Source organism: Salvelinus fontinalis, chromosome 42 (assembly GCF_029448725.1).
Source record: "Salvelinus fontinalis isolate EN_2023a chromosome 42, ASM2944872v1, whole genome shotgun sequence".
Classification (NCBI taxonomy): domain Eukaryota; kingdom Metazoa; phylum Chordata; class Actinopteri; order Salmoniformes; family Salmonidae; genus Salvelinus; species Salvelinus fontinalis.
The window spans coordinates 1,346,203-1,363,652 of NC_074706.1; the positions used below are offsets into that span (position 1 = coordinate 1,346,203).

At 42.2% G+C, this 17,450-nt stretch overlaps 1 protein-coding gene across 1 annotated transcript; it reads right to left on the reverse strand.

Annotated features, from left to right (window-relative positions):
* Positions 1-1,028: 1,028 nt before the first annotated feature.
* LOC129840974 (semaphorin-4F-like) lies at positions 1,029-17,220 on the reverse strand. The gene is made up of 14 exons (XM_055909048.1): positions 17,118-17,220; positions 15,589-15,722; positions 14,430-14,489; positions 11,502-11,600; positions 9,489-9,600; positions 9,163-9,273; positions 8,288-8,427; positions 7,964-8,145; positions 7,034-7,178; positions 6,600-6,804; positions 6,360-6,469; positions 6,038-6,180; positions 5,067-5,122; positions 1,029-3,848 (listed from the first exon to the last, which is right to left on the reverse strand). The coding sequence occupies exons 1-14, from the start codon at positions 17,218-17,220 to the stop codon at positions 3,310-3,312; spliced, it is 2,139 nt and encodes a 712-aa protein (XP_055765023.1). The 3' UTR covers positions 1,029-3,309.
* Positions 17,221-17,450: the final 230 nt, after the last annotated feature.

Sequence of the window (17,450 nt, forward strand, 5' to 3'; positions counted from 1 at the left end):
GACAGGCACAAGAGTTTGTGGAGTACGTACTAGTCTTATTTTTCTCAAACATTCAAAATAATGTAAAAACTTTCAGAATTTCGTAAACAAATATGTCAAAATGCAACATAAGGCAACATGGCATATAATAATAATGTCCTAGAAATACTTTCAGCTGTCACATGACCTTTCACCTTCGGCCAAATAAGGACTGTCTTGCTCCACAGTGCGCAGGCTACGTTACATCTTAAATCAGATTAACCGCTCAAATCAGATGTCTGGAACACTGGCTAGAGTTATTGACCGAGAGAGAGATTGACAGACAGAGAGAATCAGGGAGACCGACAGAGAGACAGACAGACAGAGAGACAGACAGGCAGACAGAGAGCGATGGTGAATCCCAAATCACCCCCTTGCCCCTACCAACTCGCTCGGTGAGCCCTCTGTTGTCACGTGTTGCTGACGAAACTCAGAGGGTGACTTCTAGAGAATGGCGAGGGGAACAATAAACCCAACTTTGGGATACTCTCATGACTTGAATGATGCAATTCATGTTCCAATTTCTTTTCCAGTGTTCCCATAGGAACACATCACTGGAAGTTCCCCACCTTTCTTTCTTTTGTTTCTACAAATATGTACGAGGCTCCATAATGTAATGCCCACACTGGGAGAAGCCTAATGCGAAACAACTGCTACAGTACCAACAACTTCACCATAGGTTGCATACAGACCTGGGTTCAAGTACCTTAGCTGTGCTTGATTGAGCATGCTTGCTGCAATGGAATCAAAAGGAAAGTCCCAAAAGTGCAAATCCTGCACACCTGGCACACCGGGCAGATTAAAGAAAACACTCAAAGTATTTGAAATATTTCAAATAGTATTTGAACCCAAGCCTGGTCAAATATAGCATTTACTGTAACTATATGTACTGTAGCTTTTACTGTAACTATATGTACTGTAGCATTTACTGTAACTATATGTACTGTAGCATTTACTGTAACTATATGTACTGTGGCATTTACTGTAACTATATGTACTGTAGCATTTACTGTAACTATATGTACTGTAGCATTTACTGTAACTATATTTACTATAGCATTACCTGTAACTATATTTACTGTTACTATATTTACACTAGCATTTACTGTAACAATATATACTGTAGCATTTACAGTAACTATATTTACTGTAGTATTTACAGTAACAATATTTACTGTAACTATGTTGTATACCATCTATGATTGAATGGGCCACCAATAACAATGCAAACAATGAAACAAATGCATGCTACGAGATTTTCACATAAAACTAGCACATCAAATCAAAATGTATTGGTCGTGTACACAGATTTCCATATGTTATCGCAGGTGCGGTGAAATGCTTGTGTTTCTAGCTCCAAACGTGCAGTAATAATACCTAGAAAACAATATGCACATCATCCAAAGGAAAAATAAAGAAATGGTGAAATATCAGAACGACCACTTGATTTCTATGCTATACCTGTGGTGGTAAAGGAATGACATCCCATGACATTGATATGAGGCTCTAAATAAGTCTCAGATTACATAACAACAAGCACAATTGTAGAAAAATGTACTACATTTATGGGGGCTATAATAAAGTAAGACAATTACATAAAGGTATTCAAAACGAGTCATGTTATTCACAATTAAGGGGTATATTTCAGTATGTGAAATTACTAAACACCTTGCAGACAGTGGCTTTAACTAGTTGTATGATGTATTTTAGTGCTGGGCTGGAACAATAGCCTAAAACCTCAAGGTATAATTCAAATGATCTCATGGTATAATTTACATTATCTCATGGCAGAATTTACATGATCTCAAGACAGAAATTGTTAGAGATACTATTGAACACATGACAGTATTATGTAATGTTGTAAGGCCTGGGTGTCGGAGTGTGAAGAAAAAAGCGCAGGAGCAGCAATTGCAAAACAAATGCTCTTTAATAGAACACGGACAAAACTAGGCCACCCTACTAACACACTGGGTGTACACTAATAAACTACCCCAGACACGTGGGGGATGAATAATGTCCAGAAGCATGAAGCACAAAACCGACACCAACTTACATACAAACAATCCCGCACAAAGAAACGTGAATGCCGGCTGATTAAATAAGCCCAATTAATTACCCCTCATACAAAACAGGTGCACCCAATAAACACATAGGGAGGGGGAGAAAAGGATCAGTGGCAGCTAATAGGCCGGTGACGACGACCGCCGAACGCCACCCGAACGGGAAAGAGAGCCTGCCTCGGTCGAAGTCGTGACAAATGTTGTGGTTGAGGTTTATTCAAAGGGACAGAAAAAAGACCAGTATGGACAGAGCCAGGTATATTTACGTGTTATGGGATATTCAGCAACTGAGTGGTTAGCTGTAGCTATTGTCAGATCGATTGTTATAAAGACCAAGCAGACAGAAAACCTTGTAATGGTGCAGGAACGTGTAGCAGACAAGGCTCTGACATTTAAAACAACACTGAATGATATAATAGCTAGTAGTGAGAGAGGAGACACCTCACTCAAACCCACATTAGGGACATTCATTAAGTATTTTTACATATGTTGAAGCCACTGTCTCAATATGACGTATTGTATTTGGCATTTAAGAAGACAGGGTGGATGAGGGTGGTATTGACTTGGGAGGAGGGGGATGTTCAGTAAGAAGGACAGTAGACATGTCCAGACTTCAGAAAATGTATAACAACTCAACAGCATGTTACTAATTTACAGTGCATTGTGGGAATGGCTCCATTTCATCTGTAGCCTAATAAACTGCATGCTTTCCCCAGTTGGAGTGGGAGGACCACACAACATGTCATCGCATCGATATGATGGTTATTATATCAATATTTGTCTATAAAGGCGGTGTTTCCACCGCCATTTCTCACATAATTCATTTTACCAACACAAAACCATCCCACCTTGTATTTTGTTTTGTCGACATTTGGAAAGTTGACCCAAAAATGTGCTGTTTCCATCAGGCCTGTCGTGACATGTTTTACTCGCGTAAAAAGGTTGGATGGAAACCTGGTTACAGAGAAGCAGAGAGATAGAGACAGAGAGAGAGAGACACAGAGAGAGAGAGACACAGAGAGAGACAGAGAGACACGTAGAGAGCAACACAGAGACACATAGAGATACAGAGAGAGAGAGAGTCAGAGAGAAACACAGAGAGAGAGAGACACGGGAAGAGACACAGAGAGAGAGACAGAGACACAGAAAGAAAGAAAGTGTCAGAGAGAGCAGTCTGTAAGCGGTACCTGGCAAACCACTTCCTTCAATTAAGTCAATTCTGGACATCGCTTCACAAAACGCACTCTCCCGATTGGCCGACCGGCGTGTCACTCATCACCAGCTTATTCTCATAGCAGGTGGGACCCTGCCCCTGCTGTCTATGATTGACTCCTCTCCCATTTCTGTCCTCTAATGGGGTGTGCTGGGCTGCTCTCCAGCACAGCCTCTTCAGGAACACAGTGGCTCCTAAAGCTCCAACCAGCACCCCCAGCAGGACACAGGAGATGCACACCCATACCGGTGATCTCCACAGCCCCGGGTCCACCCTGCCTTCGACACTGAGGTCCTCCATGGTGAGCTGGTAGGAGGCTGTGAGGCAGGGTTCGCTACGCCAGGAATAATCACCCTGGGCTGAGCAGCGGCAGGAGTAGAGGCCCAGGCTGGATCCAGAGACGGTGACTTCCAGGTGGGAGTGGTGCTGCTGGGTGTGGCGGCCCTGGGGGTGCTCCCAGACGCAGGGGAGAGGGGAGAGATGGGGGTGGTCACAGGGGAGGAGGACCACCAGGCCCTTCTTCACACGCAGCTCTTTCACCACAGGGGAACAATGACCTGAGATGGGAAGGGGGTGGGAGGGAGGACAGAGAGAGGCAGAAGCAGAGATAGAAAGAGGAGTTGGAGGGAGAGGAGGAGTGAGAAGGAAGGATGGAGAGTAAAAGAGAGAAAGGGAGAGATAGGAAGTATGGGAGATGGGCAAGAGGAGGGAGTTAAAAGATGAGAGGAAGAGCGAGAGCCAGAGATCGTCCTAATTCTGTTTGGAAATGTAGTAGATTTGGTGGATGCGTTTAATAGTGGAATAGATGTGGTATGAGGGCTGTATGCATGTTTAATAGTGGAACATGTGATAAGGGCTTTATACGTTTTTAAGAGTGGAATAGATGTGATATAATAACCTTATATATGTTTAATAGTGTAACAGATGTTATATAAGGGCATAAAACATGTTTAATAGTGGACTAGATGTGATATAAGAACCTTATGCATGGGTAATAGTGGAATAGATGTTATATAAGGGCCTAGAACATGTTTAATAGTGGAATAGATGTTATATAAGGGCCTAAAACATGGTTAATAGTGGACTAGATGTGATATAATAACCTTATGCATGTTTAATAGTGGAATAGATGTTATATAAGGGCCTAAAACATGTTTAATAGTGGACTAGATGTGATATAAGAACCTTATGCATGGGTAATAGTGGAATAGATGTTATATAAGGGCCTAAAACATGTTTAATAGTGGACTAGATGTGATATAATAACCTTATGCATGTTTAATAGTGGAATAGATGTTATATAAGAACCTTATGCATGGGTAATAGTGGAATAGATGTTATATAAGGGCCTAAAACATGTTTAATAGTGGACTAGATGTGATATAAGAACCTTATGCATGTTTAATAGTGGAATAGATGTTATATAAGGGCCTAAAACATGTTTAATAGTGGACTAGATGTGATATAAGAACCTTATGCATGGGTAATAGTGGAATATAATTGATATAATGATATAATATAATTATTATATATATTTTTAAAAACCTTTATTTAACTAGACAAGTCAGTTTAAGAACAAATTGTTATTGGCAGTAACGGCCTACCCCGGCCAAACCCTACACCAGACGATGCTGGGCCAAATGTGCGTCGCCCTATGTGACTCTCAATCACGGGCGGTTGTGATACAGCCTGGAATCAAACAAGGGTCTGCAGGACGCCTCTAGCACTACAATTAAAATCCACCTGTTTAATAGTGGAATAGTGTTCATACTCACCCTCTCCAGTGCCACACACATTCAAAGGGTCCTCTGACTTCCTCTGCACTGGAGAGCTGAGGACAGAGAAAGAAGAAAGAGAGATGGTGAGATGTGATGGTGACCGTGAAACAACTAGTTTGAAAGGAAGGAAGACAACGCAATGTTTTGGACAGCAGGAGACAGAGAGAGAGAGAGAAAGAGAGAAAGAGACAGAGAGACAGAGAGACAGAGAGACAGAGAGACAGAGAGACAGAGAGACAGAGAGACAGAGAGACAGAGAGACAGAGAGACAGAGAGACAGAGAGACAGAGAGAAAGAGAGAGAGAGAGAGAGAGAGAGAGAGAGAGAGAGAGAGGAGAGAGAGAGAGAGAGAGGAGAGAGAGAGAGAGAGAGAGAGAGAGAGAGAGAGAGAGAGAGAGAGAGAGAGAGAGGAGAGGAGAGAGAGAGAGAGAGAGAGAGAGAGAGAGAGAGAGAGAGAGAGAGAGAGAGAGAGAGAGAGAGAGAGAGAGAGAGAGAGAGAGAGAGAGAGAGAGAGAGAGAGAGAGAGAGAAAGAGAGAGAGAGAGAGAGAGAGAGACAGAGAGAGAGATACAACCTATATTAATGTTGATTTATTTTCCTTTTTGCACATCATTACAACACTGTATATTTAGACATAATATGACACATAAAATGTCTTTATTCTTTTGGAGTGTACTGTTAAATGTAAACTTTTTATTGTTTATTTCACTTTTGTTTATTATCTATTTGACTTCCTTTGGCAATGTAAACATATGTTTCCCATGCCAATAAAGCCCCTTAAATTGAAATTGAATTGACAGAGACAGAGAGTGGGAGACAGAGACAGAAATAGAGACAGAGAGATAGGCCTACCAAGGAGGGCCTTAACATATGTTTCCCATGCCAATAAAGCCCTTGAATTGAATTCAGAGAGAGAGAGAGAAAGAGAGAGACTCAAACCCCCACAAAGAGAATGCTATGTAGACTCACTCCGCAACACAGGCTCTCTTGTTGACGTCCCACACACAACCCAGTCCTGCTGCCCGGGCACACACCTGACAGCTGGAGTACACCCTGCACCCCTCTACTGGCACACGGGATAGAGAGGAGGGTGAGCCTACCACCACATGGCCCTGGGAGGAGGCAAAGGGTTAAAGATGTCTGTGTGTCTGTCTGAGTGTGTCTGTATGTGTGTGTGTGTGTGTGTGTGTGTGTGTGTGTGTGTGTGTGTGTGTGTGTGTGTGTGTGTGTGTGTGTGTGCATGTGCTAGTGAGTGTGTGTGTGTGTGCGCGCGTGCGTGTGTGTCTGATACCTGGTGTATGAGGATGTTGTTGACGGGCTCTACTGAGGTTGTCAGAGGGATCTCCTGCAGCAGAGTAGCAGTACGACCAACAATAGACACACTGTGTAACTCTCCCTGATCTGTGTGAAAACACACATCGATTCACACCACAGAACATAATCAACCACAAAATGAGAATATTTTCTGAAATGTTCAGCATAGTCAATTAACTGCCTTGTCTATTGATTACTTCACGTTTCTCTCTCTCACCTGTTCCCAGATGTAGTAGGGCAGCATCACTGTTGGAGATGTTGGTGGCTGTGATCCTGGTGTATATGGTTCCCCTCCTCACCAGAAGGGGCGCTACGTCCACAGTGTCTGTCAACAGAGGGTGTTCCTTGACAAACTGCAGCACGCGGTCGGGCATGTCGAAGGAGGAGTTATAACCCTGGGCTCTCAGGACATCGTTGATACACTGAGGGGTAACAGAGAACAATTCAGCATGTTATGACGATGATGGACATACTAGGACACTATATGATAATAACCCTTAAATGGAAAATGACTACGTGGATTTGTACAATAACAAAGAAACACTCATTTTCAAAAGAAGCACTAACTTTCGCTATCCGTTGCAAAACGTTTTTAAAATGTTTTCCATTGCATGCCCTAATAAATACAACCCATGTGAGTCTGGTGAATACCTGTCCAGGTCGGGGGTCGGGTACAGACTCAGAGCTCCCACTGTTCACACAGTTCCTCTTCATATCGCTGAAGCCTCCCGTTGCAAACACCTTGGTGATGTCAGCCAGGCTGTACACACACACTGCTGACACGCGCTCTCCTTTCCTAAACACACACACATTACCATGTTCATTACAGTAATGCCGTCTGTATGAGTCATTGTAACATAATATTCATATTTAGTGATTCTCCTCTCTCTTCCCCTCGCAATCTGTCCTCTCTCTCATTCTCTCTCCACCCCATTCCCCATCTCTACTCCTCCTCTACCTCCCTCTCTCTCCATCTCTACTCCTCCTCTACCTCCCTCTCTCTCCATCTCTACTCCTCCTCTACCTCCCTCTCTCCCATCTCTACTCCTCCTCTACATCCCTCTCTCCCCATCTCTACTCCTCCTCTACCTCCCTCTCTCCCCATCTCTACTCCTCCTCTACCTCCCTTTCTCTCCATCTCTACTCCTCCTCTACCTCCCTCTCTCCCATCTCTACTCCTCCTCTACATCCCTCTCTCCCCATCTCTACTCCTCCTCTACCTCCCTCTCTCTCTCCCCATCTCTACTCCTCCTCTACCTCCCTCTCTCCCCGTCTCTACTCCTCCTCTACGTCCCTCTCCCCATCTCTACTCCTCCTCTACATCCCTCTCTCCCCATCTCTACTCTTCCTCTACCTCCCTCTCTCCCCATCTCTACTCCTCCTCTACCTCCCTCTCTCCCCATCTCTACTCCTCCTCTACCTCCCTCTCTCCCCATCTCTACTCCTCCTCTACCTCCCTCTCCCCATCTCTACTCCTCCTCTACCTCCCTCTCTCCCCATCTCTACTCCTCCTCTACCTCCCTCTCTCCCCATCTCTATCCCCCCCTCTCTCTTCCCCTCTCCACCCCTCCACCCCCTTACCCCTGGGAGGTGAAGAGGGTGTAGAAGTGTGTGCTGCTGGGGTCTCCCAGGCGGTGTTCCAGGGGGTAGGTGTGGGTCAGGACGGTGTAGCGCTGGCCACTGTCCCGGTCCTGACACACCAGCTGAGCCTTCAGGAAACTGGTCCAGTGCTTCTGCAGGGTCTTAGAGCCCCCCATGTCTCCCTGGCAGACAGGGAAAGGGATGGGGGGAGAGGGGGATGAGAAGGATGGAGAGAGAGCACGAGAAAAAGCACACGAGCAAAATAGAGGGAGAGAGAGAGAAAGAGAGGAAAGACAGACAGAGAGAGAGAGAGATGTATCTCACCTTGCAGACTCTGGCCACCCGTGTGACCCTGACCTTGGTATAAAGGTCGTACTCTCTGGCGTTCTCCGTGAAGAAGAAGTAGATTTTATCATCGTCTCCAGGACTCTCCCTGACCAGGGCCGAACTCACAAACTCTGGATCTGGACTCGTCAGAGAATGACATATTAATGACATATTATATGTAGTGCTTCCCAACTCCAGTCCTCAACACCCCCGACGGTTCACATTTTCCTTGTAGCCCCAGACAAACTTGCCCATTTTCTCATCAGTGGTGTTTCCACCAAACTGTCTTTTTGCGGATAAAAATCTATGTGTGATGACTTAGACACACAATACATAATTTTTTTGCTTAAGTTTTCATGTACCGAATAAAAATGTAAAGTTAAATGTTTCCATTTTCAACTGTACCGATAGTTAAATCCCAAAAACTGTTAGGTTAAATAGCAAATGTAGATATTCTGGTCTTGGCATGAGCGCTCCAGCCAACAGCTCACAGATACATTGTGGGAAGGCTAGTCTACATGATGAGATTACTATGGATAAGAGCAAGAATATTTTTATTTGTCAAACTGCAGTCATCATGTCACCAGAATAAGACCCTCGATATTCATTGGAAAAAGAGCGTCAAAATCACTTTGCACTTTCAGTTATTTCATCTGTAGCCTAATAAACTGCATGATTTCCCGAGGCATAGTGGGAGGACCACACAACATGCCATTGCATGACTCCAAGTTTACTTCCATATGATGGTTGTTACATCAATACTAGCACATAAAGACGTTTCCATCGCCACTTCTCACATAATTCATTCTACCGCCACAAAAAGATTTCCCATCATGCATTGGGAGTGTATGTGATTGACAGATGGGTCTCACCACTGAGCCAGTTGATGGACGGAGGCACGCGCACCTGTTGACCTGTTGCCCTGGTGATGTCAAACTCTGTGCCCCGGAAGTTAGAAGGGGAGGCGGTGTACAGCACTCCATCTACAGTACACACATAGAGAGGATGTGATAGAGTGTGTGTGTGTGTGTGTGTGTGTGTGTGTGTGTGTGTGTGTGTGTGTGTGTGTGTGTGTGTGTGTGTGTGTGTGTGTGTGTGTGTGTGTGTGTGTGTGTGTGTGTGTGTGTGAGTGAGTGAGAGCATGTGTGTGTGTGTGTGAGTGAGTGAGAGCATGTGTGTGTGTGTGTGTGTGTCTAACCTGCAGTAACAGCAGTGTGAGGTTGTCTGGGATCATAAGGACATTTCCCCTTCCCATTCTCCATCTTCACTTTGTCACCTTCTTCCTTTACTAGTGCAAATGTCACTGGGTCCTGAACACACACACAGTCTATATTTAGTATGTGAACCAGTGGAGACTGCTGAGGGTATTTTAAATGTAATATATATTTTTATTTATTTAACCAGGCAAGTCAGTTAAGAACAAATTCTTATTTACAATGACGGCCTCCCGGAGAACAGTGGGTGCCTTGTTCATGGGCAGAACAACAGATTTTTTACCTTGTCAGCTCTGGGATTTCGGCTACTGGCCCAACGTTCTAACCACTAGGCTACCTGCCGCCCCAGTAGGATGGCTCATAATAATGGCTGGAACGGCGCAAATGGAACATGGAAACCAAAACCTATATGTTTGATGTATTTGATATGGTTCCAATGAATCCGCTCCAGCCATTACCACGAGCCTGGTCTCCCCAATTAAGGTCACACCTCCTGTGACGTGACCATCACGTGTGTAAGCCTATCAACTAAATACATGAATTGAATGAATAACATGCATTTGACCACAACAGTTAAAGAGCATCTAGCAGGTGTATCAAAATAATAATAATAATATAGGAGTAGAGTATAATAATAATATAGGAGTAGAGTATAATAATAATAATAATATAGGATTAGAGTATAATAATAATAATAATAATATAGGTGTAGAGTATAATAATAATATAGGAGTAGAGTATAATAATAATAATATAGGAGTAGAGTATAATAATAATAATATAGGATTAGAGTATAATAATAATAATATAGGAGTAGAGTATAATAATAATAATATAGGAGTAGAGTATAAAAACAATATAGGAGTAGAGTATAATAATAATAGAGGAGTAGAGTATAATAATAATAATAATATAGGATTAGAGTATAATAATAATAATAATATAGGATTAGAGTATAATAATAATAATATAGGAGTAGAGTATAATAATAATAATAATAATATAGGAGTAGAGTATAAAAACAATATAGGAGTAGAGTATAATAATAATATAGGTGTAGAGTATAATAATAATAATATAGGAGTAGAGTATAATAATAATAATATAGGACTAGAGTATAATAATAATAATAATATAGGACTAGAGTATAATAATAATAATAATATAGGAGTAGAGTATAATAATAATAATATAGGATTAGAGTATAATAATAATAATAATATAGGAGTAGAGTATAATAATAATAATATAGGAGTAGAGTATAATAATAATATAGGACTAGAGTATAATAATAATAATAATATAGGAGTAGAGTATAATAATATAGGAGTAGAGTATAATAATAATAATATAGGAGTAGAGTATAATAATAATATAGGAGTATAATAATAATAATATAGGAGTATAATAATAATAATAATAATATAGGAGTATAATAATAATAATAATAATATAGGAGTATAATAATAATAATAATAATATAGGAGTATAATAATAATAATAATAATATAGGAGTATAATAATAATAATAATATAGGAGTATAATAATAATAATAATAATATAGGAGTAGAGTATAATAATAATAATAATATAGGAGTAGAGTATAATAATAATAATAATAATATAGGAGTAGAGTATAATAATAATAATAATATAGGAGTAGAGTATAATAATAATATAGGAGTAGAGTATAATAATAATAATAATATAGGAGTAGAGTATAATAATAACAATATTAATAATAATAATAATATAGGTGTAGAGTATAATAATAATAATATAGGTGTAGAGTATAATATTAATAATGTAGGTGTAGAGTATAATAATAATATTGTAAGTGTAGAGTATAATAATAATAATATTTTAGGTGTAGAGTATAATAATAATATAGGTGTAGACTATAATAATAATATTTTAGGTGTAGACTATAATAATAATACTAAATGATAAAGGTATAGAGTATGAGAAGAGACAGAGGAGAGAGAACGTGACTGACTATGAAAGCACACTGGGGATCGTAGGCGTAGGAGCCACAGACGTAGATCCTTCCATCCTTCAGAACCTCCAGCAGACAGATGTAGTTATAACAGTCATCCTGTGGAGGGAGACAAAGAGACATGTCTCAAACAGCGTCCTATTCTCCCCTATAGGCCCTGGTCAAAAGTGGTGCACTGAATAGGGACTAGGGTGCCATTTGAGATGAGGGGGAAAACGTAAGCCTGTTTGTATCTAGTAAATAGATCTCTACGATCTATGAGGAAACAGTTCAAGTGCCCTGGGATAAGGAATATTTGGGGCCTTTTCAAGTCCCTGATTGCCTTTTAGTTTAAGCTAGGCTGAAGCACGTTTGGCAACTCCTTCCTAGCATAGGGCCATAACAGAGCAGGATAAAGTTGCCTCTAGACACAGATCTCAGGTCAGTTTACATTCCTCACCATAATGGCTAAGGTTAGGATTTGGGGTAGATAGCATGATCCTAGATCAGGAGAACCTAGCTCTAAACAGATCAATAAAATATGGTTATAATCAGTAGTATAATGCATGGTTGCTCAACTCAGGTGCAAGGAACCCAATGTATACAGGCCAAGGTTGGTTTTCATATTACTCCCATTGAAAAAAACGGTAGCGATAACAAGAACTCTAACTCCCTGACTATTTAACGTGAGTCATGGTTCTGTTTAGAGGTTGACCGATTAATAGTTTTCATAACAATCGTAAATTGGTAATTTTGGACGCCGATTTTGCTGATATATTATTCAAAAAAAATGTACACCTTTATTTATTTAACTAGGCAAGTCAGTTAAGAACACATTCTTATTTTCAATGACGGCCTAGGAACGGTGGGTTAACTGCCTTGTTCAGTGGCAGAACGACAGATTTTTACCTTGTCAGCTCAGGGATTCTATCATGCAACCTTACGGTTAACTAGTCCAACGCTCTAACCACCTGCCTCACCAACCACCTACCGCCTCTTACGTGAATGCAGTAAGAAGCCAAGGTAAGTTGCTAGCTAGCATTAAACTTAACTTATAAAAAACAATCAATCAATCAATCAATCATAATCACTAGTTATAACTACACATGGTTGATGATATTACTAGTTTATCTAGCGTGTCCTGCGTTGCATATAATCGATGCAGTGCGCATTCGCAAAAAAGGACTGTCGTTGCTCCAACGTGTACCTAACCATAAACATCAATGCCTTTCTTAAAATCAATACACAGAAGTATATATTTTAAACCTGAAATTTTAGCTAAAAGAAATCCAGGTTAGCAGGCAATATTAACCAGGTGAAATTGTTTCACTTCTCTTGCGTTCATTGCACGCAGAGTCAGGGTATATGCAACAGTTTGGGCCGCCTGGCTCATTGCGAACTAATTTGCCAGAATTTTAGGTAATTATGACATAACATTGAAGATTGTGCAATGTAACAGGAATATTTAGACTGATGGATGCCACCCGTTAGATAAAATACGGAACGGTTCCGTATTTCACTGAAATAATAAATGTTTTGTTTGAGATGATAGTTTCCGGATTCGACCATATTAATGACCTAAGGCTCGTATTTCTGTGTGTTATTATGTTATAATTAAGTCTCTGATTTGATAGAGCAGTCTGACTGAGCGATGGTGGGCACCAGCAGGCTCGTAAGCATTCAATCAAACAGCACTTTTGTGCGTTTTGCCAGCAGCTCTGCTGTTTATGAATTCAAGCCTGTCAACTCCCGAGATTAGGCTGGTGTAACCGATGTGAAATGGCTAGCTAGTTAGCGGGGGGCGCGCTAATAGCGTTTCAAACGTCACTCGCTCTGAGACTTGGAGTAGTTGTTCCCCTTGCTCTGCATGGGTAACGCTGCTTCGAGGGTGGCTGTTGTCGATGTGTTCCTGGTTCGAGCCCAGGTAGGAGCGAGGAGAGGGACGGAAGCTATACTGTTACACTGGCAATACTAAAGTGCCTATAAGAACATCCAATGTCAAAGGTATATGAAATACAAATCGTATAGAGAGAAATAGTTCTATAATTCCTATAATAACTACAACCTAAAACTTCTTACCTGGGAATATTGAAGACTCATGTTAAAAAGAACCACCAGCTTTCATATGTTCTCATGTTCTGAGCAAGGAACTTAAACGTTAGCTTTCTTACATGGCACAAATTGCACTTTTACTTTCTTCTCCAACACTTTGTTTATGCATTATTTAAAACAAATTGAACATGTTTCATTATTTATTTGAGGCTAAATTGATTTTATTGATGTATTATATTAAGTTAAAATAAGTGTTCATTCAGTATTGTTGTAATTGTCATTATTACAAATAAATAAATAAAATTGGCCGATTAATCGGTATCGGCTTTTTTTGGTACTCCAATAATCGGTATCGGCGTTGACAAATCATAATCGTTCGACCTCTAGTTCTGTTTATCAGTCTTTGAAGATGACCAGATACAAAGTGAAAAGTCATCTGAAAGCCAGACATACAGGATGTGATGTGTTGTTGACAGGAAGCTGAAGAGTCAGTAAAGTAGTCGTTATGGTAACGGTATCATACATCATGACATAGATGAGTATGACTAAAGGCAAAGGTGATGGTGTTACATTTTGTGTGTGAAGCATAGCATCTCACCAACACCTTTAACCACATACATACACTACAGAGCAATGGAGGCTGGTGGGAGGAGCTATAGGAGGACAGGCGCATTGTAATGGCTGGAATGGAAATAATGGAACGGTATCAAACAAATCAAACATATGGAAACCACATTTTTGACTCCATTCTATTAATTCCATTCCAGCCATTACAATGAGCCTGTCCTCCTATAGCTTCTCCCACCAGCCTCCACTGCCACAGAGACACCTCTTACCACACACACACACTTTTCTTGCCACTTCAAACACAGATCAAGAGCACCCCACGTTGCTCACCTCTCTCTTGCCTTTACCCATACAGGACTTCCTCTCCTCTTCTGTTGCCTCCCACTTAATCTGCAGAGACGGAGACGGAAGAGAGAGAACACACAAACACATTCAGTTACATCACACAGTTCAACATCAGGTTAAGCCCAGTACTGGACTAAAAAGCAGTGTCAGTGGAGAATCTCTATTGGGAAAGTGGTCCAGGACTAGGTTTAATCTATGTCTGGCATAGTGTGTTTGTCCCAGGTAAGACGTAGGTTTTTCTATGGTTTTGTGTTCATGAATACTCCCATCATGAAAACACAAACAAATATACACTCGTTTCACTGCCAGTTGGCTAAGATCAAGAGTGGAAATATGCACAGATAAGCGTGCACACACAGACAGTCAAGTGAAGATGTCTCCCCCCTCCCATCTCCCTCCCTCCCCCTCTTATCTCCCTGTCCCTCCTTCCCATCTCCCTGTCCCTCCCCCTCTTATCTCCCTGTCCCTCCTTCCCTGCCTCCAATCTCTCTGTCCCTCCCTCCCATCTCCCTGTCCCTCCCTCCCCCCTCTTATCTCCCTGTCCCACCTTCCCTCTGTCCCATCTCCCTGTCCCTCCCCCTCTTATCTCCCTGTCCCTCCCTCATCTCCCTGTCCCTCCCTCCCTCCCTATTATCTCCCTGTCCCTCACTCCTATCTCTCTGTCCCTCCATCCCTCCCTCTTATCTCCCTGTCCCTCACCCGCTTATCTCCCTGTCTCTCCCTCCCTCCCTCTTATCTCCCTGTCCCTCACCCGCTTATCTCCCTGTCCCTCCCTCCCTCCACTCTCTTATCTCCCTGTCCCTCCCTCCCATCTCCCTGTCTCTCCCCTCTTATCTCCCTGTCCCTCCCTCCGCCCTCTTCTCTCCCTGTCCCTCCCTCCGTCCTCTTAAGTCCCTGTCCCTCCCTCCGTCCTCTTATGTCCCTGTCCCTCCCTCTCTCCCCACTATCTCTGTCCGTCCCTCCTTCCCATCTCCCTGTCCCTCCCTCCCTCCCTCATCTCCCTGCCCCTCCCTCCTCCCTCCCATCTCCCCTCTTATCTCCCTGTCCCTCCCTCCTATCTCCCTGTCTCTCCCTCCGCCCTCTTATGTCCCTGTCCCTCCCTCTCTCCCCACTATCTCTGTCTCTCCCTCCCTTTCGCTCTCACTGATGGGTGTTTCCAGGTGAGGTTGGAGGTGTGCAGGGCCAGGATGGAGCCTCTGGCTCCCAGGTAGAGTGTCTCAGAGATGGGGTCTTGCAGGAGGACGCTGGTGTTGGACACCCCCAGAACTGCACCTACCCCTGAGGAGAACCGGACATAACATTAGGGATGTGCCCCAAATATTTCTGTCACGGCCGTCAAAAGAAGTGGACCAAAGCACAGCGTTGTGAGCGTACATATTCCTTTTTATTAGGATGACGCCGACAAAAACAATAAACAATACAAAAACGACCGTGAAGCTTAAGGCTATAGTGCCACAAACAAAGACAACTTCCCACCCTTAAAGGAGGGAAAAGGGCTACCTAAGTATGGTTCCCAATCAGAGACAACAATAGACAGCTGTCCCTGATTGAGAACCCTACACGGCCAAAACATAGAAATACAAAATCATAGAAAACAAAAATAGAATGCCCACCCCAAATCACACCCTGACCAAACCAAATAGAGACATAAAAAGGCTCTCTAAGGTCAGGGCGTGACAATTTCCTACAGTGCACTACTTTGGACCAGGGCTCCGTAAAATATACTCCCCTCCTCCACCCCATTTATTTGCTCTAGATCTTTGAGTGAATGTGTGAAGGATGAGACTGACTTACAGGGACTTTTACGGAACCATTTCTAAGCACCAGTAATTGTGTCACTTCCTCTACTGAGAAATATTATTGTAGTCGGTCGGCCGCTACCCACAGCTGGGGTGCAATAATTAGTCCAAACAACAAAAAATGGTTTCTATTGGACAAATTCAGTTAGGTCCCTCCCCATTTCATTCCGTTTAAGAAATGTTTTGCAACAGAATCAGCGTAATAAATAAACCCCTACTCACCAGTCACTCAATGCTGATTTAGGTAGACACTTTTGGGGCTAAACTCTCCTTTGTGTTTGCTATTTAGTCCGTGACATAGGCTTAATATGTGTCCGGTAAACTGCTCCTTGTTGCAATTGGGTGTTAACACACACACACACACACAGACCACTACGAGTGGGGCATCTCAAACTTCCACATTCTCCGTACTACAATCTAAGACCTATAGCCTAGGCCTATCTATCCATGAAAGCAGGCAAAATTAGGATAACACTGTAACCCCAGTCTATACTCACTCTGCTATATTCCGGGTACTTAGTGAAAACAGCAGTGAAATGACACACGTGTCTTCAGTCATTTTAAAAGTGTTGTTTAATGGGCGTTTCTCCACCATGCCTCCATCCTTCCCATCTGGTTAAATGTCGGATTAAGTCATTAACCATCTCCATTCCCAGATGAATAAATTAGCCTGCCAAAACCACACTGGGTGCTGATAATAGACTTCTTACAAATGTACTTGTTTGCTAGGCAACATCATTTGCATTGCTATGACTAATTAGATTGTAGCCTACCTAAAGTTACCGTACCCATTAGGAATTGCGATACATTTTAAAATTGCAATACATTTTGTATGTAGAGAGAGAGACCGTTTGTCCAACTGTACTGTACTCACCTCCGTGAACATTGGGAATTGGTGTTTGACAACGAGATGCACCAGTTGTGAGATACAAGATCACGGCCATAAAACAGGTGGTCCGCATGTTGAGAAGTGACATCAGGAAGAATGTCCGTTGATGACACAGGTACTCTTTGGCGCGTGTCAGTTAGGCGTCATTAAAAGTGCGCTCGGGGCGTTCTGTCAATACAGGATGGACAGGGGGGAACGAAACGCTTACAGAAACCAAGAAAAACAAAAAAGTACGGTTCAAATGTATCAAAATACGGCGTATTTGTTATTCTCACCTACCTATTCGGTGTCCGATTTGGTGCTATTTCTAACACGGTA

Bases quoted from the DNA above. Each gene is read 5' to 3' on its own strand.
- LOC129840974 (XM_055909048.1), bottom strand. From the start codon at position 17,220: ATGTCACTTCTCAACATGCGGACCACCTGTTTTATGGCCGTGATCTTG. The intron at 8,146-8,287 runs GTGAGATACATC...CCTGTCTGCCAG, and splicing joins GGGTGGCCAGAGTCTGCAAG to GGAGACATGGGGGGCTCTAA. The intron at 7,179-7,963 runs GTAAGGGGGTGG...GTGTGTGTTTAG, and splicing joins ACCCTCTTCACCTCCCAGGG to GAAAGGAGAGCGCGTGTCAG.